General features: G+C 40.5%; 1 protein-coding gene across 1 annotated transcript in view; it reads right to left on the reverse strand.

The window, feature by feature from the left end:
• Window positions 1-4942: 4942 nt before the first annotated feature.
• ncapd3 (non-SMC condensin II complex, subunit D3) overlaps window positions 4943-26839 on the reverse strand; it is an 86429-nt gene continuing 64532 nt past the window's right edge. The window contains exons 25-35 of the mRNA XM_070894387.1: window positions 25979-26116; window positions 23914-24047; window positions 22326-22522; window positions 20402-20512; window positions 19005-19181; window positions 18020-18204; window positions 17202-17362; window positions 15300-15389; window positions 11353-11427; window positions 10401-10461; window positions 4943-5150 (exon numbers count right to left, since the gene is read on the reverse strand). Coding sequence (XP_070750488.1) covers window positions 5039-5150; window positions 10401-10461; window positions 11353-11427; window positions 15300-15389; window positions 17202-17362; window positions 18020-18204; window positions 19005-19181; window positions 20402-20512; window positions 22326-22522; window positions 23914-24047; window positions 25979-26116 — 1441 coding nt within the window. The 3' untranslated portion in view covers window positions 4943-5038. The remainder of the gene's footprint in view (window positions 5151-10400; window positions 10462-11352; window positions 11428-15299; window positions 15390-17201; window positions 17363-18019; window positions 18205-19004; window positions 19182-20401; window positions 20513-22325; window positions 22523-23913; window positions 24048-25978; window positions 26117-26839) is intronic.

Below are 26839 nucleotides of genomic sequence, written 5' to 3' on the forward strand. Positions count from 1 at the left end.
AGCGATTATAATGGATGCTCAGGAGGGCAGAATTAGAGGAGCACAGACATCTGGGGGAAGGAGGAAAGGAGAAAGAGAGGAGAGAAAAAGGGAAAGGTTGTGGGGCCGAAGGAGATTACAGAGAGAGGGAGGGGCAAGGCCATGGAGGGATTTGGAAATAATTGAGAATTTTGAAATCAAGGCGTTGCTTAACCAGAAGCCAATGTCGGTCAGTGAGCAGGACTTGGTGAGAGTTAGGACATGAGCAGCCTAGTTTTGGATCACCTATAGGTTACGTAGGATAGAATTGAGAGGCAGATGATGAGCTGAAGCAAGGGCTGAGATGGGTGCTATTACAAAAGTAGAAATAGGCGGTCTTAGTTATGCTGCAGATGTGTGATTGAAAGCTCATTTCAGGGTCAAATATGACACCAAGGTTGCGAACAGTCCGATTCAGCCTCAGACAGGAGTTGGGGAGAGGGATGGATTCAGTGGCGAGGAAACCAAGTTTGGGGTGGGAACTGAAAACAAAGACTTTGATCTTCCCAATCAAACCTAGATGTCGGACAAACAGTCTGACAATTTAGAGACCATGGAGGGGTCGAGAGAAGTGGTAGTAAGGTAGAGCTGGGCGTCAGTGTACATATGGAAACTCATGCTGTGTTTCCAGATTATGTTGCCAAGGGCAACATGTTGAAGAAATAGAAGGGGGCCAAGGATAGATCCTTGGGGGACACCAGAGTTAACGATACGGGAAGAGAAGCCGTTGCAAGTGATTCTCTGGCTACGATTAGATAGATAAGAATAGAACCAAGTGAGTGCAGTCCCACCCAGCTGGATGACGGTGGAGAGGCGTTGAAGGATAGTGGTCAACCGTGTCAAAGGCTGCAGACAAGTCAAGAAACATACAAAATTCTGAGGGAGATTGACAGGGTAGATGCTGAGGCTGTCACCCCTGGTTAGTCTAGAACTAGGAGGCATAGTCTCAGAATAAGGGGATGGCCTTTTAAGACTGAGATTGGATTAATTTCTTCACTTTGGGGTAGAAAATGCCAAAGATTTACAACCCTCTAAGGGCAGTGGATGTTGAGTATATTCAAGGCCGAAAAAATTTTTTTGACGAGGGGAATCAAGGGATATGGAGATTGGGCAGGAAAGTGGAGTTGAGGTCAAAGGTTAGTCATGATCTTATTGAATGACAGAGCAGGCTCATGAGGCTGTAGGACCTCCTAGTTCTTGACAACTTCCCAAAGTACACATCATTTAGCCCTTTACTGAGCCTTAATGAACTACCAAAGAATTGTTTTCCCCTTATCCACTGATTTTAAGAAACATATTGAGCCTTTTAGCCTGTAACATTTATATTTGCTTTTGATTTGGCTCATTCAAGCTCCTTCCAAATTTAGCAAAGAATAATCCACTGAACAACAACCTTGCACAGTGGGCTTGTTGTCCCAGTGTTTGAGTAAACCACAACATAAATATTGTTTGAAAAAGATTGACCTTAACACACAGTCAATCATCACTATTGCCTAACCCAAACATCCACATGTAAGCTTGGCCCCAAGGGTATATTTCTGCATTGTTTAACAGCAAAACTGGCCACCTTATTAGTGACTGAGTTTTTGCAAAATTATTACTCTCAATGTAGCTCAGGGTAACTAGTGATGTTCTGCTTCAAATTGGTGTTAAAAATTCTTTCCTGCCTTTTCTGTGCCATAATTAAGATGTACACATTAAACAAAGCAAAAAAGAGCTTCACTTTGAACATAGTTTAACTTCCATAGAAAGCTTGGCAATGCATAAACCCTTCATTATTTATTCCTGTCAAAGTGCTGAAATTATACTTTTGTTACATGTATCCTGTCTCGTTTGATTACTTTCAAATAGAATAAGTTGATCTGGGATATTAGGAATGTTCAATAGGTGAGAACACATACCATATGCTGGAGTCATGTTACTCCTTTTGAGAATTTGAAATCATATTTTCCCTCCCTGGATGACAGTCCATTGTACATGAAGATCATGAGCTTAATTAACAATCTACATTGTTGTGGACAGCAACATAATTGGGAACGTTAACTTCAAATATTAATTGCAATCTGTTTAAATGCTCAATTAGTATGTCAATATACAGAAGTTAAAATTGCTGCAGAGGTTAAATTGAAGCAAATAACATTGTGTTAATGGTCGTGCTAAATCTATGAGGATATATAAATACAAATTGTTGAGATGGACTAATTTAAGCTAAAAGTTCTGTTAGCGTCCAGTAATTACCAAAAATTATACCGAGACCGTTGAACTAAATTGCCCCAAAACATTCCAGGTCCCTTTGATTCTTGGAGGGGAGAGAGAGAAAAATCAAAAGGTTAGCCATGATCTTATTGAATGGCATTTTGCATGTGGCTAAATCAAAAATGGGTTCAACCGAGTTCTGGGCTTCTTTGTATTTGAAGGACAAATATGGCATTGCCCAAGATTATCAACCCATTTATTTTACATAATTGTCAAAAAACAAGTTGTGAATACTGGGCTGCACTGACTTAAACCGAGATACGCATATGCATGCGGAAGTCAAATTCCAAGCATGTTGCATTTCATTTAAACATGAAATACTGAAAATTCTCTCCAAATTGATAAACAGTAAATCTTTTTAACGTGTTCAAAATTAATAAAACAAATTTTCTTGATGCTGACTTATGACTTCATAATTCATTGAAACATCAATGTGATGATTTGATTCGAACAATAGCATTGCAAAGGAGATAGAGTATAGGGAAGTCTTGCTACTGTTGTACAGGGTATTGGTGAGGCCACACCTGGAATACTGCATGCAGTTTTGGTTTCCATATTTCTGAAACTATATACTTGCTTTGGAGGCAGTTCAGAGAAGGTTCACAAGGTTAATTATGGCGATGGATTTATGAGGAAAGGTTGAGTAGGTTGGGCCTTTACTCATTGGAATTTAGAAGATTGAGGGGGCTTGACAGGGTGGATGCAGAGAGGATGTTTCCACTGATAGGGGAGACTAGAACTCGGGGGCATAATATTAGAATAAGGGACCGCCCATTTAAAACAGATGAGAAATTTCTTCTGAGGGTTGTGGAACTGTGGAACTTGCTGCCTCAGAACTGTGGAAGCTGGGACATTGAATAAATTTAAGACAGAAATAGACAGTTTCTTAAATGTTAAGCGGTTATGGAGAGCAGGCAGGGAAGTGGACCCGAGTCCATGATTGTGTTGAATGATGGAGCAGGCTCGAGGGGCCGTATGGCCTACTCCTGCTCCTATTTCTTATATTATTGCCCTTTAACTCTTTGCAATCCAGATTTGCTGAGCAACATTTGGTGGTTAAAAATAAACCTCATTAGGCAAATGTCCTGTAAATATTTATTTAAAACATCAGATAGCACTAATTAAGTCTTACAATTTTTTTATACATTCTGAAAATACTCATTCCCCAAATTGGTGAAATATAAATCCAATCATACTGATGGCAGTTTATTGTAGCTAGGTACAACTCTACCCATTATCCAAACCAATAATTGAGATTCTTTTCCCCTTGTACAGTTCTACCGATATGGATTGCTCTCCTGTACCTTCCCTTAATGGCCATGCTCCTTGTTTGAGCGCAAACATTGTGGATAGGTCATATGAACAGCAAAATTTCGCCTCCCTTGCAGCCAACTTTCAAGGCCATATGTCTTAAAGACAGTCTGATTTAAATCAAGTAAAGAAAGAAACCAGCTGCTGTCAACCTACTAGTAATGTAACGGAATATCCTTTGACCCCAATAGAAATTTGTCTGTAGAAATTCAACTTCAAAAAAGGAAGTTTCATCGTTGGTGTAGTGCTTGAAATTTATACCAGAGTGGCTCTGTAAACCAACCGTACTGTATTTTTATACAAGTATGGTACCCTGTAGCTAGTTCCAGACATTTCAGTACACAGTGCCATCATGTGGCTTAAAATCTGGGCAGGAAACAATATTCTTGCAAGATGCTGCCCATTTTGGAAGTGGGAGGAAAGGGAAAGGTTATAGGCTAACACTGTTTAAGATGTGATACAAAGCAATGATACATTGTGAATCATGAACAATAAAAAAACAAGAGTTTGTCACCAGCCCTTAATAGCTACTGCTTGTAATACTTGCGTATAAATCTTTGTACATATTACAAACCAAAGGATTTCTTACTAGGCATTAATGGCAAACAGAAACACTCATGATATACAGTTGAAGGAGCGAAAATATAATTTAGCAATTAATGTAACTTGTAAGTGAATTACAAAAGAGGAAATTTTAAGTTACTCAGCAGTTTACCCTTCTTCATTTGGCATACTCAGAATAGGTTGCTCATTCTTGTGCTTATTTATTTCAATTATTTCTATGTCACCCATCATCTTTGGGATAAGTATTTACATGTTAATTTTTTCTTCATCCTGCCAACAAATGATGACAGATCTATTAGTAAGTTTATAAAAGTACATCAGCGAATCCCACTTTTAAAACCCAGCTTCCACCAAGTGTACAGCCAAACCACACAAGGGGATTATGCCCGTTTGGCTTTAGTATACTTTGGAGTCAAAGCAGGACCCAACTCAGGAGGTACATGGCCACAAAAGCCTTTGCATCAATGCAAAAGTAGCCATATAAATGCAGCCTAAAATATAGTCCAACAATCTGGTAAGATAAGCACATCTGTTATTGCAGCTCATTTTAGGTTCCTCTTCATATCATGTAGGACCCTCAATTAAGAATCCAGTAAGCCTCTAAGCCAGAAAAGCAGTATTAGTCGAGTACACAGCAGGACAACTTTGGTGGTATGGTTGCTTGCTGCAATTGTGACTTTCCACACGGCTGAGAAATTAGTCACAGCAACTAGCAAATGTTTGCAGTCTATTGTATATTTTTTTGGAGGGGGTGGGGTGCCAGAGAACTAAAGTACTCCACTCTGAAATACTTTACAGTTAAGCAATTCTTAGCAAGCAAGGTGGAAGAAAGCATATAAATTCTCCAAAAATACTCTTAACTGTACACTACAAATTGAAAATTTCTGCTTCAGTTCGAAGGCATTAAAGGACATTTCCTCTGAGATCTTGTTCTGCTTTGGGGTTGGTTGTTTTTCTTGGTAGCTGGAGACTCTACATTCCACTGCCGTGGGTGAGGAACCCTAGGGAAACAAATACACCATTTAATGAAGACTTTTCACCAAGTCGAACACAGAAACAATAAGCAATATTTTGGTCAAACTAAGGAATTCTATGTCCATCTGTGACCTCTGCATTTTTTTTGCAAATGTTAAGGCAGCATTGTTTAAATTTGCTAAATATTTGGAAAACTTCAATACATTTTTTTTTGTGCCCGCTCTTAAGCCACACATCTTACAAGTTTTATTCTTAAATAAATAAATCTTTATCTTAGATGTCTGTATTTGGCCAATGCAACAGAAGACATGTTGGAATGAATCACAAGTTAACTATGGATGAGGAAGGTCATCAGGCTCATCTTTTGTCCCTCCAGAAGCACCCCTTTGTTTCCCCCTTTGCAACATTCAATTGGATTGCCTCTACTACACTATCCAAGGTGCTGTTGGTAATTGGTAGGAGACAGAAAGAAGGGAGTGTTCTTTGATTAGCACAATGTGACAAGTGGTGTTCCCCAAGGAACTGTACTGGTACCTCAGCTGTCCACCGTATAAATGACTAGGAAGATGGAATTGTATATCCAAATTTGCAGATTACACTAATTAGGAGGCACCATAAGTTATGTAGATAGAAGCAGGACATAGATTAAGTGAATGAGAAAAATTGTGGCAGATGGAGTTCAACTTGGGGAAAGTGGGAGGACATTCTCTTTCGATCCAAGAAAGTCAAATATTTTCTTAATTGCTAGGGACTAGAAACTATGGAAGAGCAAAGGGATTTGGGTTTCTGGGTACACACACATCTAGTGCACAGTTACAGAGTATTTAAAAAAGGCTAGTGTAATGTTTGTCGTTATCTCAAGTGTACGATGGGGAGGAAGTTAAACTAGAAATCCCACACACACACACAATATAGCTGTGGATACTGGGTCAATTGACATTTTCAAGACTCAGGCCAGATCCATTCTACCCAAGAAGTTGGTAAAAGCTGATTTAATAAATCATTTTAAAAGGGAGTGGGACAGGTACTTGATGAGGAACTTAAAGGGCCAAGGACAAAAAGCGGAGCGTGGAACTAAGCATGACAGCTCTTTCAAAGAGCCACGACGGGCCGAATGGCCACTTTCTGTTCTGTAAATTTCAATGATTCCAAGTAATTCGGAACATCTTGTGTGTTTTCCACCTCTAACTGAACTTTAAAATTAAATTTGTGCAACTGTAGTGACTTGGCAGTTAACAGATAGTCACCAGTTGGGTACAGAGTGAGATGGCCAGAACCACTCAGAAGAGCTCTTGGATGGTGGCCTTGCTGCGCTCCAGGGATGTGATCGGGGTCCAGGAGAGGCGTGGACCCAGGGGCAGCACAGGCCAGCCTACACTGCGATATGTGTGCTCACTAGGCCCGTGCAGCAGAGCTGGTCTCCAGTCGTCTTGGGTAATCCTTGCCACTGGACCAAGACCTCGCTCTGTCAAGCCCGTGTGGTGGCTGGTGTGCAACGGCGGTACACGTTAAAAAAATCCACGCACAGGCATCTTCCACCCTTCAAGATGTAGTTGTGGACCTGGAATATTAGGTCCTTCGTTGAAACACCTGTGAACTCATCCCTTTTGGCGTGGAAGCAAGTCATCCTCGTTTCGAGGGACTTCCTATGATGATGACAGAGTGAAAATATTATTTCCGTAACAGGAATTTGAGGAAAGCAGCAGTTGAACTGATATTTAAGTAGATTATGCATTTATTGTAAGAATGGCAGACAATCATGGAAAAAGTGTCTCCAACTGAGATTACTTGAGCTCAAGGTCTCATAATTTAAGGTGGGAGACATGTTTCTTGAATAATAGTTTCAGATGGTAGTCACCACACTGAAAGATGGGGACCTGGCACTGGTACACTAGGTAAGCAAGGATAAACAGGCTAGAGCAGGAATACCCTGAGCAAATTACCGTTATAACAAGTTTGAAGCACTTGCTTCCTGTGAGGACTCGATGTGGAAGAGCAGAGGGATTTGCAGGTTGATGTTCTCAAGACATTAAAAGGAGTACCTCCACTGGCCAAGGCCATTAAATAAATCCAATGGAATATTGGGTTTTATGATAAGAGTGCAGAATAGTAAACTCAAGGGAGATCATATTTAATTTATGGGTTGGGCGGTAAGCTGGAGGAGCTGTGGAACCCGCCTGAATTGCCTCGCATTAGAAGATAGGTGGTTGAAGGAAAAGGGATATTGGAACAGAGTGGATTAAGACGACTGCTCATGTGCAAGAAAATAATAACCAAAGGCAGTAATGACCACAGATGGAGACAACTTCAGGTGATGACTCGCCAAAGACATTCCTAGAGGAGAAGCTGAGAAGCACTGCAGAAGGTGGCAATGCTACAATAGCCAGCCTACTAAAAAGAGATATCTTGGGCCATAATTTGAATGTAGCTAGACTTGCCCTTGCAGGATTGGGTTTTACATTTTTTATGTGGCATGTTGCTGATAGTGTGAGCTGGTCACGTCGCAGTGAGGGAAACCTGGCATTTGGGACCCAAGTGAACAGGACAAACAACTGCTTCTCCTTAACCAATCTATTTAAGGATTGTGAAATTAACAGCGGAAGGACTGAGAAGCAAGTACAAATTAGAATAGAGGAATTCAACGTCAAATCCGGTACAGAAAGAGAAAGAGGAAAAGGATTGGATTGATAGAGAAAAAAAAATGTAATTTAAATTTTTTTTAAATATCCAACAATTAAAACCTACAAGGAAAAAGACTCCTCAATTACAATAGTTAATTTTCAGTGCCACAGTGATTGGCAATAATTAACACTTAAAAGGGTAATTAGACGGAAATGGATAAGACTTAACTTCCTTTGGCGAGTTCAGTTTGTACCTACTCGTGGAACATCCTCGTTCGGGGGACCGCCTATGACGATGATGACAGCGGAAGTACAGCAACTTCTGCTGAGGATACTACAGAAATGATATTGGCTCAGAGGATCAAGATGTTGAATCAGTTTGGGTGGAGATATCGAATAATTAAGGGAAAAGTCGCTTATGGGCGTAGTCTCTTGGCCCCCTAACAGTAACTACACGATTGGACGGAATATAAATCAAGAAATAATGGAGGCTGGTAATAAAGGAACGCAATAATCATGGGTGATTTTAACCTTCATATTGATTGGACAAAGCAAATTAGCCAGGATAGCCTTGAGGAGGAGTTCATATAGTGTATCCGGGAGAGTTTCCTTGCAGTGTACGTTGCGGAACCAACCAGGGGGGCAGGCTATCTTAGATCTAGTACTGTGTAATGAGGCAGGATTAATAAATGATCTTGTAGTAAAAGATCCTCGAGGAATGACCCCATGACATGGTTGATTTTCAAATTCAGTTCGAGGGTGAGAAAGTTGGTTCTCAAACCAAGGTCCTAAACTTCAATAAAGGAGACAACAAAGGTATGAGGCAGACAAAAAGCAGAAAACTATAGACCAGTTAGCCTAACATCTGTTGTTGGGAATATGCTGGAGTCCATTATTAAGGAAGCAGTAGCGGGACATTTGGAAAAGCATAATTTAATCAAACAGAGTCAAGCATGGTTTTATGAAAGTAAAATCATGTTTAACAAATTTGCTAGAGTTCTTTGAGGATGTAACAAGCAGGTTTGATACAGGGGAACCAGTGGATGTGGTGTTTTTGGATTTCCAGAAGGTATTCGATAAGGTGCCACATAAAAGGTTACTGCGCAAGATAAAAGCTCACGGGGTTGGGGGTAACATGTTAGCATGGATAGAGGATTGGCTAACTAACAGAAAACAGAGAGTCGGGATAAATGGGTCATTTTCCGCTTGGTAAACAGTGACTAGTGGGGTGCCGTAAAAATCGGTGTCGGGTCCTCAACTATTTACAATCTATATTGATGACTTGGATGAAGGGATCGAGTGTAATGTAGCCAAGTCTGTTGATGATACAAAGATGGGTGGGAAAGCAAATTGTGAGGATGACTCAAAAAATTTGCAAAGGGATATCGAGTATAATGCGAGAAAATATGAGGTTATCCACTTTGGCAGAAATAACAGAAAAGCAAATTATAATTTAAATGGAGAAATATTGCAAAGTGCTGCAGTACAGAGAGACCTGGGGGTCCTTGTGCACGAAACACAAAAGGTTAGTATGCAGGTACAGCAAGTAATCAGGAAGGCAAATGGAATGTTGGCCTTTATTGAAAGGGGGATAGAGTATAAAAGCAGAGAAGTCCTGCTACAACTGTACAGGGTATTGGTGAGGCCACACCTGGAGTATTGCGTATAGTTTTGGTCTCCGTATTTAAGGAAGGATATACATTGGAGGCTGTTCAGAGAAGGCTCACTAGGTTGATTGCGGAGATGAGCGGGTTGACTTATAAGGATAGGTTGAGTAGGTTGGGCCTATGCTCATTGGAGTTCAGAAGAATGAGAGGTGATCTTATTGAAACTTATAAGATAATGAGGGGGCTCGACAAGGTGGATGCAGAGAGGATATTTCCACTCATAGGGGAAACTAAAACTAGGGGACATAGTCTTAGAATAAGGGGCCGCCCATTTAAAACTGAGATGAGGAGAAATTTCTTCTGAGGGTTGTAAATCTGTGGAATTCTCTGCCCGAGAGAGCTGTGGAGGCTGGCTCATTGAATATATTTAAGGCGGAGATAGATCTTTGAGCAATAAGGGAGTCAAGGGTTATAGGGAGCGGGCAGGGAAGTGGAGTTGAGTCCACGATCAGATCAGCCATGATCTTATTGAATAGCGGAGCAGGCTCTAGGGGCCAAATGACCTACTCCTGCTCCTATTTCTTATGTTCTTCACGCCATTCAATACATTTCAACAATGAGCGAGATACTGCTTTTAGCAAAGCTAATGGCGGAGCGGCGCATCTCTGACAGCAGCCTTTGGATTTAGCCACATGTCTGCCCTCTCCTGAAGTTGCTGTAGCACTTGTGCATAAGTAACAGTGAGTACCATTAACCTTGCTATTATTTTGACAGCAAATTATGTTCCCATATTTGTAAGTTCCTAGCTCAGAGGAATAGACAAATACTGAAACATGTCAATGACATGTTAAATACAAGGGATTATGTAACCCAGTGTTACGGCACCAGAAGTATTTCAAAATGTGAACAATTCTCCGATTCTTCAACTTTTGGGAAACCTCAGACAGAGCCAAATTTCTTATGCCACTTTCAAAAGCATATCATAAAGCTGATTTGAACCTCAGATGTCAAAGACCCAAATAGTGCGTCTGAGTATTTAGTTACTTACGGTTTATCTGGGGACATTAGGCACAACATATTTTTCTGCCGTTCCGGTGAATGTTCTTTACCTGTTAGTGAGAAATGAGTGATTAGCGTTTTCTTTTTGAAGTAATACTTAGTCCAGTCAGCAGAATCATAAAAGATGGGAAAAATTACTGTTTAATCCTTCATTACGGTACAGTTGTTACAATTATTATGCTTGCATTAAACCAATTAATATTCCGAGGATGATTCAATGAAAAGCATCTGCACCCAAGAGATTTAAACTTACAAACTCAGTCTCAAGTTACAAGCATGATCCATTTTTAATGTTATGCAGAATTTTAGCTTTCTTTCCTTGGTGGATCATTTCGCCTGGCAGTGCAGATGAAAAATGTATTCTTTTAGTGAGCACTATGGATGAATGGACAGTTCCTTTATTTGTCCCTCCCCACTCTTTATCCAAGGCATATTTTATACTAATTAAGCAAAAATCTCACTACCATTAATGGTTTTACTTCCAGAGCAGGACTTTGCTTCCTAATCTGAAATATATCCTGAACCATGTTGATCAAAGTCCTGCAGTTAATAACTAAAAAGTTTTGGTTTTTAAAACAGATTTCTTCCACAGTTGCTAACCTTTGAGTTAATATTTCAAAAGCTACAGAACCCAGTATTGTAGACAATTTATCAATTTGCTTTAACATTAAAAAATTATACTTGTATGATTCAAAATTACATACTGAATTAAACACATTGAATTATTAACATTCTCATCTCTCCTCCCCAACACTGGCTTACACGCCCTTTTATACAAATATTGTTCATTACTACAATTCCATGTTGCAATTGAAAAATTTGAGTCTACAAATTACAGAGAGCAGAAAGATACAAAAACTACTGTTTGTTTGGCATTTTAATTGCAAGTAATGTACATTATAAGCTGCTTTAAAATGCAATTAAGAACACTGTAAACTCACTCTTTTCACTTGTTGGTGAGTGTGTCACACTGATGTAGCTGACTCCTGCAGCAAAGGTCACATTATCAATTGTTTCTGAAAGAAAATAGGACAATTCAAAAAGTTACTCAAGGATTATATACAGTTGTAATATTACAATGTATGACACCAGTTTCACTTTTTAGTGGGGTGGGGGGTGGGGAAAGAGATGGTAAATTTTTGACAGATGCGAACATTTTGTGCCAAATTATGGATCATTTATACATTGAAACCACACCTAATGGAATTGGAGTGAGGCTGCGATTCTATACCCAACCCCCAACTCATACCACCCACTACCCCAAATGTTAGTATGTTTTCTCCAATTTCCTCGCGTCTCTCCTGAAGGTGCTAAATTCTTACTGGGGTAGGTTCAACATGTGTGGGCAACCCACTTGTACCTCCCCCCAAAGAGTCTCCACAGACAGAGTCAGCAGACTACTTGGCCATGGACCCCTGGAACACAACACCTGGTAAACCCCCATCTCAATCATTGGTGAATATCATTAACCCCATTCATCATTTGTAAATGCCAAAATTCTACTTTGATGCTTTTATTTCATCCTCAAATTAACATAACAGAACCAAAAGTTAATGTCACTCCTCTACCAAGTCCATCTGTGCAATATGGTGATTTTTGCTTTTATTTGTTTTGGAAAAGACATCGGTGTTTTCACCTTTATTTGATTACACTCCTTCCCCTCAAAAGCATAGAAATGAATGGACTATGAAACTTTATGATCTGTGAAGCAATTTTCTGTTACTTTGCGTCTGAAGGACCACTACTGTCCAAGGATGAAATGGAAAATGGCAACTGCAAGATATTCATTAGAAGTACTGTACAGATCCTAAAACTGAAGTGTTTTTAATATAGTTACCTACGTCGTCTCAAGTCAAGCTGTGGTGACAGGTATGTGAGTTAATTGTAATCAGGTAATCAGAAGATCATTGAACTGTTGAATTTAAATCACAAGATTATAAAAAGGATGAGCGTCATAGGTTACAGCAAGTGATCAGGAAGGCCAATGGAATCTTGGCCTTTATTGCAAAGGGGATGGAGTATAAAAGCAGGGAAGTCTTGCTAAAGTTGTACAGTATTGGTGAGGCCACACCTGGAATACTGTGTGCAATTTTGGTTTCCATATTTACGAAAGGATATACTTGCTTTGGAGGCAGTTCAGAGAAGGTTCACCAGGTTGATTTATGAGGAAAGGTTGAGTAAGTTGGGCCTCTACTCATTGGAATTCTGAAGAATGAGAGGTGATCTTATCGAAACAAAAAATTATGAGGGGGCTTGACAAGGTGGATTCAGAGAGGATGTTTCCACTGATGGGGGGAGACTAGAACTAGGGGGCATAATCTTAGAATAAGGGGTTGGCTATTTAAAACTATGAGGAGAAATTTCTTCTGAGGGTTGCGGATCTGTGGCATTCACTGCCTCAGAGAGCTGTGGAAACTGGGACATCGAATAAATTTAAAACAGGAATAGACAGTTTCTTAAACGATAAGGGAATAAGGGGTTATGGAGAGTGAGCAGGTAAGTGGACCCGAGTCCATGATCGTATTGAATGGCGGAGCAAGCTCGAGGGGCCTTTTGGCCTGCTCCTGCTCCTATTTCTTATGTTACAGTGCCACCTGCTGGGAAAATTCAAGCTAAAAAGTACTCCGCATAATTCAAAATTGTTTCAACCCCTTTTCGCAAAAAGATTCAAAAAAGTTTGATAACAATGCTGCAAATAGTACTATACAGGGAATGTTACCTCCAATGGAGAGTGGGTCAGCAGAATTGCCACACTTTGGGCTCAAAATTGGCCAGGAGCTACTCCTTTTTTTTGGGAGCAACTTGATTTTTCTGGATTATCTTAAAAATCCCCATTTTGCCCGTTTTGGCCATTGAGGCACTTTAGATAGCTAATAGTTGCTCCAAACTAACTTAGGCCAGCATATGTGGCCACTTGTGGCCGCACAGAAAACCTTTGCGGAGAGTTAAGAAATCAGTGCAGGTAGGTACATCGGAGGCAAGCAGAACTTAATGACTTGACTAAAGAATGTGAATAGGATTAAACAGCTATACAAGATATCATATGACAAGCTTTGCAAAGTTAATTTACTATGCAACAGAAGCATTCATGGAAGCTTCAACTACAAAAATAAAAGGAGACAAAACATATTTACATAATTTTTTTCAAAATATCCAAATAAAAAATAGAAGTACCTCCTGCTCGTAATTCTCATGTTCTTATATGTTCTCCCAGCCGCCTAAGCTCTCCCACCTTCAGCCTGCCAGTTATAAACAACCCTACCTCCCGGGGTCAAGGATCAGACCCTCTAGGACCAGAACAGCACCTGGGGATCAGATCTTCCCTAGATCGGACCGCCCACGGGATCGGAACCCCCTACCCCCACCCATGGGGGTCGGTGATCGAACCCACTCTGTGGTTCAGAAACTCCCCCCCCCCACACCAGCTTGGGCCCCCACACCAACCTGCATGTTGTGGCCTTCTAGCCCGGGAAGGCAGCAGGCCGGACTGTGAGGGAGGCCACATGGCCTGGGATAGGGGCGGGATGCATCGGGTCCCATGCTGCAGCATGCACACAGAGGCTGGGGGCAGGAGCTACTGCGCATGCGCGCACACTCCAATGCGCATGTGCAGAGCTGCTGGCACTGTTTCTGGCGCAGGGCCCCAGCTCCGCCCCCCCCAATCGACTGGCCACACCGCCAAGCCCCGGGAGAGGCAACACAACGGCCAGAATCGGGGGACATTTTATTGGCGCCCTTTTCAGCGCGCCGAAAAAAGGGGTGGGCCAATTTTGAGCCCAATATGACTGCTTATACATAAAGCTGGCCATTTCTTAAGAACCCACTAAAATACACAACCTGTTTATTACTGAAGTGCCCAAGCATTGACTCTTCCTCTCAGATGGGCCTAAAAGAAGCACAGGCGAGTTCTCATGTCCCACCTAATATTTATCCCTCAACCATCATCACTAATGAATGATCTGGTCATTTATCCCATTGCTGTTTGTTGGATCTACTATGCTTTCTTGCATTACAGCAGTGCGTAAACTTCAAGAAGTTCTTCATTGGCTGTGAACCACTTTCGGATGTTCAGAGCGTGTGAATGGCACTATATAAATGCAAGTTCTTTTGCTCTAGTGTAGTTACAGCATTTGCTAACTAGCTCTATATATTAATTTTATTCAGCAAAGTATGGATTAAAACCCAATGATCACTAATTACTTTTCAGTTCTCACTTCAGAGTGACATCCTAAAATCCGTAAGTGTCTGAGTGGATCTCCATGTCCCATTGCTTCTCACTGCCACACCTTCTCTACATTTGGTGGGTGAGCCAATATTCTTCTGTAGACTCTCCCAATGTCATCAAGGCTGATCCACACTATAATGTCTGCTTTTATATATATGGCTGAATGGGTCCTCAAGGAGGACCCATTAAGCCTGGCTGAGAATTTGCTATATTCAAGTTATCTGCCAAAGTGGAGATTTGAACTCAAACCCAAATCATTCTATTGCTAGTCACTGAGTTTCTCCTTGCGTGGTTTTTTTTTAAAGCAATTTTTAAACCAGATATATTTTATAGCAGGTAACAGCTCTTTTCTCCTGCCCAACACACAATGAAGAAATGTAGCGATAATTCATTTTGGCAGCTGTAATATATGTTTCAAAATAAAAGTTCAATATTGCATTTTTGTTGGAGGCAGAAATTGGCATTGGCTTAGTACAAGTATACATCTGATTGGGATATTGGACAACGGCAGGCTATTGTGCCGAAGTCCACACTTGTGACAAAAGAGGCTGAAGAATGCCAAGTTCCTCTTCACTCCCTTCTCAGCGTTTCTCCCCCACCACCCAGCAACATCATCATTTTATCCATTACTATTCAAATACAGGATTGTAAGATCGCACTTACGGTCAGGAGTGCTGATAGCTCGTTCAGTCAGGGAGGCATTAGCAGACGAAGCCTCTGAATTTGGACGTTCCCCCGAGCTCTGGAATGAAACTTAACAAAGAACACTAGTTAAACAAATGTGTGGAGAGATTGGTGGTTCTTCAGATATCATGCTGTTCATTTTAATGCCACATCCCAATCATTTAGCAATGCATTTTTCCAGATTATTTAAAAGTAAGATTTCTCCACACACAGTGCTCAGCATTGCAGAAGGTAAGTGTCTTTTCAAAGTAAAATACCTCTCATTTGAGTTATAGATTATTTTTTTTAAAAAAAGCAAGGAAAGCTTTCATTCAATATTCACCCAACAAGTTCATGGAAACATGCTATTTATAGACTTTAACGAAGGAATTTATTGCTCAGTGGATGCCAGTCGCAGGTTCCAACAGCAGCAATTGGCACCATTTTAGTTCTGGATGCCAAGCAACAGGAGTCAGCAAACTAACATTTAGTACATGGTGACTGCACCATTGTTAGAAAATGGTAATGAACAAGAGAAGTTTACAGCAGAGAAGGAAGCCATTTAGTCCAAAATGTCTGTGCCAACTTTTTGAGAGCAATCCGAAACTACTCCCACTGTCCTACTCTCTTCCCCAAAGCCCTCATCTTCCTCTATTTCAAATGTTTATCCAATGTACAGTTGAAAGGTGCAGCGTTATCTCCCGCAATTATTCCCCAGGGTAAAGCATTTCATTCCTCACCAACTTATGCTTCACTTTGAGTGATAACTTCAAATTGATGACCCCTCACCTCTGACCCCCACCCCAACCAGCCATAGCCGGGGATAATTAAGTCAATTGTGCTGTCTCTATTGCTGTCTAAAAGATTAACCAATTTTGCACATATCAGCGATTCGACCTGGGATCTTTCTAGGCATTGGGGCACTATTCATCAGGGCAGCCTCTAATCCCCTAGCTGTATTGCCTTACTATATATTCTTAAGCAGGGAAGGATCAGAGTAAGTTATTATTTAAATGGAGAAAGTTTGCAAAGTGCTGCAGTACAGCAGGACCTGGGGGTACTTGTACATGAAACATTAAAGGTTAGTATGCAGGTACAGCAAGTGACAAGGAAGGCCAATGAAATCTTGGCCTTTATTGCAAAGGGGATAGAGTATAAAAGCAGGGATGTCTTGCTACAGTTGTACAGGGTATTGGTGAGACCATACCTGGAATACTGCGTGCAGTTTTGGTTTCCATATTTAAGAAAGGATATACTTGCTTTGGAGGCAGTTCAGAGAAGGTTCACTAGGTTGATTCCAGAGATGAGGGGGTTGACTTATGAGGAAAGGTTGAGTAGGTTGGGCCTCTACTCATTGGAATTCAGAAGAATGAGAGGTGATCTTATCGAAACATATAAGATTATGAGGGGGCTTGCCAAGATGGATGCAGAGAGGATGTTTCCACTGATAGGGGAGACTAGAACTAGAGAGTATAATCTTAGAACAAGGGGCCGCCCATTTAAAACTGAGATGAGAAATTTCTTCTCTTAGGGTTGTGGATCTGTGGAATTCGCTGCCTCAGAGAGCTGTGGAAGCTGGGACATTGAATAAATTTAAGACAGAAATAGACAGTTTCTTAAACGATAAGGGAATAAGGGGTTATGGAGAGCAGGCAGGGAAGTGATTGGATCCATGATCAGATCAGCCACGATCATATTAAATTGGGGAGCAGGCTCGAGGGGCTGTATGGCCTTCTCCTGCTCCTATTTCTTGTGTTCTTATATTGCCTATTTTACACTAAGAAGCATACAACATAACTATAGTGTACTATTTATATTTTTGAAAGGGCACTGCAAGTATGCCAGAGATGAATCAGAGACCAAAGTAAATTAACACAAAGTCCCTCACCAGAAGCAACCTACCTGCAACACTCCCATGCCCAGTAGCTGGTCGTTCCAGCACTTCACTCTTTACAGTAGAAGGCAACGCCATCCCCCCAAAGCTGCTGATGCGCCTTTTATTGCCCAATTCTGCGGCCTTCTTTGCAGAATTCAGAATGGCCATTGTGCTCAGCGACATGGATCTATAGCGTAAAAATGTAAGTCGCTTCAGTATTACTTTTTTCTAATGCATTACTGTACTTACAATTGTCAAATATTCTGAATTTTATTTCCTTCTCTATTTGATTAAAAGAGAATAAAATCCTGAACAAAGAAGGAAAAGCCTGAAGCTGTAAGCTATACTACTTACTGATTCTCTTCTGCATCATAAGCCTTTAACTAGATTTCTTCAACAATAGTGTTTTTTTTAAACATTCAGTTTGCACTAGAATGCTATTTACTAAAGGTTAGGATCTCATGCACAATACACTAGAGTGTTATTTATCCCATTCAACTGGCAACTAAATGACAACAGTCTCTTGGCACATTTCTGACTATTTAAAAAGATCGCATTGCAACAATGGCTGTTCTATTATGAAACTTATTTACAGCTGTGTACTTCAGTACACATCAAACATTACAAGGATCAGTCCATTGCTCAATTCAATAAAACTAAGACTCCAGATTCACGACATTTACAATCACAAATATTAAAAGAAAAAGTATATTTGAATCTTTTGGGTAAATCATTATGGTAAACAGATATTAGTCAGTGACAGATTTGAGGCAGTGGTCCGATAATGCAATAGAAACTGGCTAATGCAGTGCAAACTACAAAGAGGATCATTTAGCTTCTGTACCTAGGTTTGGGGAATTTAGACATTTTCAGTGTTCCAGATTTAGGAGTAATAACACCACAGGAAGCTGAAATGGGAGTCCTCTGCGGTGGTGTTGTAGATTGGACTGTTTTTGTACCAACAGGACACCGTGTTTCACTTCCAACTTGTGCACCGGAGAGCACTGCAGGTGAAACTCTGGGTGATAACTTAAAAAAAAAGACAATAAAAATGTGAAATTGTGCTCTGTATAGACATTGTAACCAAATATAAAAATACATGTTAGCTCCTCACAAGGAAAAACTTTGCAATATCCCAGCAAGTACATTACTGACCTTCCTTATATCAGAACTAAGTATACTTACAAACTTTGCTCATTTATTAAAATCTACTCAAGAGTTTTATCTTGAAACGGAGTGAAATGGTTCTTGTACAAAAGAACAACAACAACTTGTATTTATATAGCTCCTTTAACGTAGTGAAACATCCCAAGGCATTTCACAGGAGTACTGAGATAAAAACAATTTGACACCGAGCCACATAAGGCGAAATTAGCGCAGGTGACCAAAAACTTGGTCAAAGAGGTAGGTTTCAAGGAGTGCCTTGAAGAAAGAACGAGGTGTAGAGAAGCGTAGAGGTTTAGACAGGGAGTTTCAGAGCTTGGGACCTAGGCAACAGAAGGCACGGGCACCGATGGTTGAGCGATTATAATCAGGGATGCTCAAGAGGGCAGAATTAGAGGAATACAGGGGTTGTGGGGCTGGAGGAGATGAGAGAGATAGGGAGGGATGAGGCCATGGAGGGATTTGAAAATAAGGATGAGAATTTTGAAATCGTGGCGTTGCTTAACTGGAGTTGTTGTTGTACAGCACACTGAAAATCTGGAGTAAACTTGTGTTGCTAGATATCAACATCACCAACCCGTATTTATATAGCGCCTTTAATGTACTAAAACGTTCCAAGACGCTTCATGGGAGTGTATCAGACAAAAGGTACAGCTGAAACATACTACAGATGTGAGTGTCGGGCTTTCATTTTCCAATGCTGTTGGCAGATTCTGCCTTTCCGCTTCCTCCCTAATGAGCTGTTCTTCATATTTTTTCAGATCATACTCCAACTCAGCTGCCAGCTGCTTATCGGCAGCAAACAAGTCCTTGACCTCATTTCGGTAATCCTGCATCACTTCCTAGGGAAAAAACAAAACAAATACAGTATTAAATACAAAACTCTCCCTTTTTCCAAGGGGGGAGGGATTCAAATCGCTGTGTGACCACTGTGTGTGTGTGTGTGTGTGTGTGTGCATGCCTGCAGTCGCCCACATATGATGTTTTAGTAGCAGCCCTACTTACAGAAGGAGGGGCCATATAAAAGGTCAAAAACATCCCCAAGGAGGGAGTTTTAACAAACCCCATATTGAACCTATTTGCACCTCAGCAGTTAACAGTTCGCTACAGAACAGCACTGCAAGAGTCCTTGGGAACAGGTCAACGTCCTACCCACTAAGCTTATGGTGTAGACACATCTAGGAATCAGAGCAAATAAAACCTTTTGGTCCCAGTTTTACAGAAAACAAAATTAGCACGGGGCTTCAAATCGCGGAGAGGGAAGCAGGTTTGCTCGAGAGGCCGGAGGGAAGCACTCCTGCCCCCAAAACAGCGCTGGAAAGGCAATTACCTGCTGGATCTAGCCGTTGTCACCTCCCTCCAGTTGCCGGATTTCCTGAGCCCTGGGAAACCCAGCCCACCGCCATTAAATGTAAAATTCTGGTAAAATTTGGGGTGCGCATAGCATAGTTAAAATATTTAAATTACTGACCGCGTCTAAGAGATTAGTTACTTCCCCCCCACCCCCGCACCTGTTAAAACCAGAACTACAAGCGGGTTTGGGAGGGGGTCGGGTTTCAGATTTTTTTTTTTAAGTTCTTAACGCTCCCTCATCCTATCTGTCATGGGGGCTAAAATTGCCCTCTTAATGTTAGCATCAAGCAAGGTCAAGTATAGAAATATCCAGAGGCAGTGTAAAACACTGCTACTATACCCCCAAAATACACCACAGCCCAACTCTAAACAGAACCTCCAGCTACACCAGTGTTAACTTTGTACATCATGTATTAAGGTCTTTCTCTTGAGTGCTAATTCATGTGCCCTTATACTTCATATCTACTAGAAACTGAAAAGGTTTTTTTTAAAAGCCTAAACTCGATGGGTTAAAACTCAGATTTAAGTTTAAAAGGGTCATCCAGATCATAGTTACATTCCACCCATTTGTTCTGCCCCAAAATAATTTTTTACCCAAGTAAATTACTCAAATGACTACAGTTGTGCATTTATAACTGCAGGATTGTTGAGATATTGAGGGCACAATAAAACACTGCACTAACAGTAATATCCAGCAGAAGCCTCTTACTCGCAGGTAATGCATGAGATCTTTCAGTGCTGGGATGTGCTTCTGTTCCAGTTGGCTCTTCAAGGATGATACAATAGGGATGATGTTTTCAATAAAATTCTTCTTTTGTACCTGTAAATAAAAATGCATTTGCATTGAATTTTCAAGAAGCAAAGCTTCTTCTTCCAATAGTCTGCGTTTGTTCAGCAAAATTGAATTTTATGGTCAAGTTAAGTTATATATCCAATTGCTTTTTGAACAAAGTTCTCTTCTAGTGATGTTAGGACATTTTCTACATGCTTTCACTGTTATAGCCTGATAGCAGTAGTCCGCAGCTTTTCTCCCATTCCATCACCCAAACCAGATTTGTTTCCCCACTGGATTTGCAACTTTGAGTTTCTTTCAGTTCTCCAAGAAGACCTTACGCCAGGAATGGCAATTTAATGTTAAAAATCAATGTTGTTTCCCAATAACTCAGCAGGTTTATCCAGTAAGCAGCTGAGCTGGAGACCCGAAGGTCCCAAGCTTGATCCATGGTCTGTGTGGTGTCAGTGGCGTTAACAAGCAGTGTCCCAGGTTTTGTGAGGTAATAGCCACGGTTCCAGCCCTTGTTCATTATCCAGTGACGACTGCTCATTATACATAACCTGTCAAAGCTCACCGTCAAGAATACAGGACAAGGCTAAACGAGCTGATGAGCCATAATAGCCTAATGCCCTCTAAATATTTGTATAATAAAAATGAATTTGAATGAATCTTACATAAAGTTGCTCCAATAGGTGAGGTAATGAAGGGGAGAAATCTCACTGCAATGTACTGTCAGTCATGGTTTAGGATTAGCTACAAACACTCAGCAATTACTGAGACCCAACAGACCCATCAAATATTCCCATTGCTGGAATTGCTTCGAATCACTGGTTTTACTTGTCATCCCAAAAATAACTTTTGATCAACTTCAAAATATAATTTGATCAAACAGTACTTCTTTTTCCCTTTCATTTCTAAAAATTCCTCATCAGAGCCACCAACGCTTTCCAAATTACAATTGGAGACATGCAACTTAAATGATTATTGAAAGCGTTATTTTTTTTTAAATATTTGAAAGAAAACAAAAAAAAAAAAATCAAAGCTTCCACTTCGAGACACCAAATGACCAAACTGTGAGTGAGACGAAACATGAAGCTTTGAGCAGGAATCCCAAAGCTTTTCTACAGGGTTCATTAATGGTCACTCAAAATCCAGAGAACCCAAACAATAGAAGTTCTGTTTGCATTTTGAAGTCAGGAGCTTTGTGACACCCTGCAATCAAGACAAGTTCTTTTTTTTCAGGTCAGTAAGTTAGAGATACTTGCCATACTATTGTAGGTGACCAGATTAGTGAAGATGCAAGAGCTATCCTGCATAATTTGGGTCTTGCATCTTCCGTAAACTTGTGCTCATCCAAAACTCAGCTGCCTGTATTCTAACTCGCACCAAAGTCCCGTTCGCTTATCAGCCCTGTGCTCGCCGACCTATATTTTTGCTCTCAGTTCAGCAACATCTCGATTTTAAAAATCTCATCATGGTTTCCAAATCCTTCCATGGCCTCACCCTCCCAATCTCTGTAGCCCTGTCCATCCCTGCAACTCAATAACTGCAGGATTTTTCCTTTAACGTAGATTTGATGTTAATTCAGTTGAATACCAAACCTGATTCAATGTAAAGGTATTACCTATTTAAATTACTGAAAATCATTCACAATGTTTTAAAGTTGTGGTAGTGTATTACTACACAAAGGCAGATTACATAGCTTACGTATTGATAAAATATGGAACAGCAACATGAAAATCTTTGAAATTGTGAACTGAATGTTATAATGCACTCAATAGTTTAGCTTATTTAACAAGACTGTGCACATCAAGTCCATTGCTGTTTACCTTAGTGTTTGTAGTTACAGATCAGTTACCTGAGATATGAGTTTTTTCTGCGCTGCCTGCATAACTGCATTAGCCATGGCCATTTCATCATCTGCCTGGGCTTCGTCACTAGGTTTTGCTCTTATAGAGGAGAGCTTGATCTCCTTGCAACTCATCACAACAAATGTATCCGAGAGCAACTCATTCGCCTCCATATCCAAAGGAAGCACACCATCAACAAAACATGCTGAAAAAAGACAAACACGTACATATTATAACTGCTCCAAAAAAGTAACCAGCCTGAAATTGGCACCCATCTGAAAATTTACATGCCTTACATTTTGGGTAAGAAATGAATTCTTAAAATGTATAATTTTTTTTAAAAATCAGCAGTGAATTTAATTTTAAATCGGTACTACTGTTTAGATATTTTTTTATATTTGTTCCTGGGATGTGGGTGTCATTGGCAAGGCCTGCATTTATTGCCCATCCCTAATTGCCCTGGAGAAGGTGGTGGTGAGCTGCCTCTTGAACCGCTGCAGTCCGTGTGGTGTACTCCCACCGTGCTGTTAGGGAGTTCCAGGACTTTGACTCAGCGACCATAAAGGAACAGTGATATATTTCCAAGTCAGGATGTTGTGTGACTTGAAAGAGATCTTGGCGGTGCTGGTATTCCCACACTCGTGCTGCCCTTGCCCTTCTAGGTGGTAGAGGTCACAGGTTTGGGAGGCGCTGTCGAAGAAGCCTTGGCGAGCTGTTGCAGTGCATCTTGTAGATGGTACACACTGCAGTCGTGGTGGAGGGAGGGAATGGTTAAGGTGGTGGATGGCGTGCCAATCCAGCGGGCTACTATTGTTTATATAAATATGGATTTATTAACAAATATTTTTATAATATTCCTTTCTCGATCATATATAATTCAATTAACTCAAAGCTTGCTCGCATTATGTCATGGAACCATCGTCTTACATGGACCCAGTCACTATCTTGTTATTTGACAGTGCCAGTATGCAACAGTTTTAGAAAGTTAATTTGTGTGCATTGAGGCTGTATGTTGCCTACACCAAGGACAATTAGCTGAATGCCTATTAGAGCAGCTTTTTAAAAAGATAATTCAAAAAAGTACTAAGCCACACCCACTCAAAGATCAGAGAATCAAACTCCATGTGTGTTGAGTTATCGAACTACATCTGGTCTGGTGTAGGATGTCATAGAAGGTAAAAATCAGCCAGGACTGCACTCTTAATTCCTACCCAGTAAACCCTGCATGCGTAGACAGTGGCTGAGGACAGGATTGGGCTCAGCAATGATACTCCCTTTTCCGAATAGCCCATCAAAACTCACTCCAATACAGAAGTGGGGGGGGCGGGGGGCAGAGGGTGCAGTGGTGCATGGAGACTGTTTGGCGAGCATTGGAACCATACCCCAGAAAGCAGCCAGTGCCATCAAGAGGCGAAAAATTAGAAGTAAAAAATAAGTATGTGTAGGCATGATGCTAAATGGCCACCTGAACACCAAAGTGAGTTTACGTTGGTTACGGTTATGCCTTTTGAACCCCTCGATTCTAGTGTACTTATAATTATTCTAACATATTATTCTCTATTTAACTTGATTTACAACTGCACTAGAAATCCATACCTAGAATATTATGAGCAATTTTATTAGTGATGTTGAAGCGTTGCTCATCTGTGAAGTGTTCCAACAGAAACTTGTAAATAGTCATTCGCTTCTCTTTGTTTTTATTCCCCTTCAAGGAAAACAGTTTCTTCTCCCTGTCAGGAAAAGACAGTTGGTCATGTGGTGTACTAGTCCCCTACAATACTGAACATCTGTAATAGGACAAACTTAGGACCTTAGGTGGTGAATAGCCAAATAGGAGCAATTTTAACAACTGCTCAAAAGTCCTGAAAAAATTATTCCATTTTTAACAATCATACAATGATTTCATAGGTGTGAAATGGAGTCCCATACATATTGTTGGAGGATTATTGCTCTTTATGAATACAACTGTTACAAATAAAACATTTAACAGAGCAATGCCACAATTCATAAATCTTTGAAAAAGCCTGAAGTTACAATGATTCATTTTCTTTTTGTCCGCTTTATGTTAAGCAGCGAGTTTTGATGCTACCATATGGATAGTGCTTATTTGGAGGGGGTACTGGGCCCTCGAGTATAAAAGTAGCTGACCATCACTACATATCATTAACCAAGGCTCTTCAGCTTCAACTGGGCAATTTAATTTACATCATTATGCTCCAGTAACAGTCAAATACAGACAAGATTGGTGGGGGGTGAATAAAATGGGAAGGCAATTAAAAAAAATTTAAAAAAGGAAATTGGCACCGATCATGAAGCCCCCGCTTAAAACACTGAACAAAATAAATTCAATGCAGCAGAAACTGTGGTACCACCATTCAGAAAATGATAATTTGTGTTTCTAATAGATAATGGGCTAGAGTTTCCCTAACCTGTTTTTCTGGCGCCCTCACCCGAGGTGCGTCGTTTTTGTCCACCTCCAAGCACGCCGAAAAAAGACGTCGATTTTCTGGCCGCTCCCCAACCTCTTCAGTCGTGGCACACAGTGTGGCCCAATGGATTGGGGGCGGAGTCAGGTCCCGACGCGGAAAACAGTGCCGGGACCTCTGCACATGCGTGCTAGAGTCTGTGTGGGAGGGGCCCGAAGCACGCCATCCCTAACCCTGGCCAAATGGGGTCCCTCATCGGTGGCCCGCTGCGTTCCCTAAGGTAGGACCTCTATTTTTTATTTGTTATTTACTGATTGATTTTGGTGCTTTAGGTGCAAGGTTCCTTCTATTTTATTTGTTAATTAATTGCTTATTACTTTTTGTGCTTTGTTTGGTGCTTGGTGGTGCTTTAAATGTAGTTACTTGCGCCGATTCCTTAACTCTTGGTAAGGTTTTTCTGTGCAGACAGAAGTGGCAACTTATGCTGGCCTAAGTTAGTTTGGAGCAACTATTTTCTGGCCAAACGCCTAAAACAGGGGTAAGTGGCTGTCAACACCCTCTTTTGAAAAAAAATTGAACTAAAAAAAAAAACCTAATTAACTCACTTACACTGGCGCAAATTAAATGGCCAGAATTGCAACTAAAAAGATAGTCCAGAAAAATCAAGTTGCTCCAAAAATAAAGGAGCAACTCCTGGGGAAACTTGGGCCCAAATGGTGCAACTTGCCCAGACCACCTCGCAATGAAAGTGAGTTCAGAATCCTGCACATATCTGTAACAAGCTGTAGATCAAAATATCTATATTTGGAATTTAAAATTAAGAAACCTGATTCAAGTTGGGCAAAATTGCAATTTCCAACATGCACAGCACAACTGACAATCAAAGGGAAGGGAGAAGAAGTCATCTAAAAACACATGAACTCATTGGCACCTTTCCATATTTGAATAGCTTATTACCTTTAAATTTAATAATGCAAGTACTGTAATTATTTCATGTAATGGTCCACCTTTTAAAAAAGTAAATATTAGAGAAAACATCCTCTTTGCAAGAGTTGAGGGTCATCAATTGATACAGTTCCAACGATCTATTAAGATGTCAGTGATTAACAGGGGTATCTTTTGTATGGATACTGGGAAGGATTTAATGTTTAACTGCAAAAAGTCTGAGTAGATGTCAAAGTGAGTTAATATCATTTATTGTTAATCATCAACATCTAGAAGTAAAGCTTACGTACCGGTCAGTTTGAGAAAATTTGTTGTATTGTTCATGTTTTTCATAGCCGTTAAAATGCAAAATGCATTCAATAAAATGTTGAGAGAACATAACTGGGTGTCTTTTCAGGAGCAGGTAGACTAAACAGAACTCTGCAAATCTTAAATAGAATAGTAATCAGTTTTATGCACATTTGATTTGCCGAATGGCATGCAGACATGAAATTACATTAACAAAAGCTGTACAAACAGAAGCACTGATTCAACGGCAATGAGTGGATTCTACTTCAAAATTAAGGCAAATTAAGGGGGGAGGGAGGGGGGTTTAATTAATCTTCTGATTATTGTTCTTAATGAATACTTTGCGTCTGTTTACACAAAAAAGAGAGGGGCGATGCAGATACTGCTATCGAGGAAGAGGATTGTGAAATATTAGATGAAATAAACATAAAAGTGAGAGAGGAGGTACTGAAGGGTTTAGCAGCTTGGAAAGTCCCCAGGCCCGGATGAAATGTATCCCAGGCTGTTAAGCGAAGTAAAAGAGGAAATAGCAGAGGCTTTGACTATCATTTTCCAATCTTCTGGCTTCAGGTGGGTGCCAGAGAACTGGAGGACTGCTAATGTGGTACCTTTGTTTAAGAAGGGAGAAAGGAATAAACCAAGTAATTACAGGCCAGTCAGCCTAACCTCAGTGGTGAGAAAATTATTGGAAAAAATCCTGAAGGACGGTAAATCTTCATTTAGAAAGGCACGGATTAATCAAGGACAGTCAGAACAGATTTGTTAAGGGAAGGTCATGTCTAACTTGATTGAATTTTGAGGAGGGTCAATGAGGGCAGTGTATATTGATTTTAGCAAAACTTTTGATAAGGACCCACATGGCA

The sequence above is a fragment of the Pristiophorus japonicus genome, chromosome 11 (assembly GCF_044704955.1).
Source record: "Pristiophorus japonicus isolate sPriJap1 chromosome 11, sPriJap1.hap1, whole genome shotgun sequence".
NCBI classification, from domain to species: Eukaryota; Metazoa; Chordata; class Chondrichthyes; family Pristiophoridae; genus Pristiophorus; species Pristiophorus japonicus.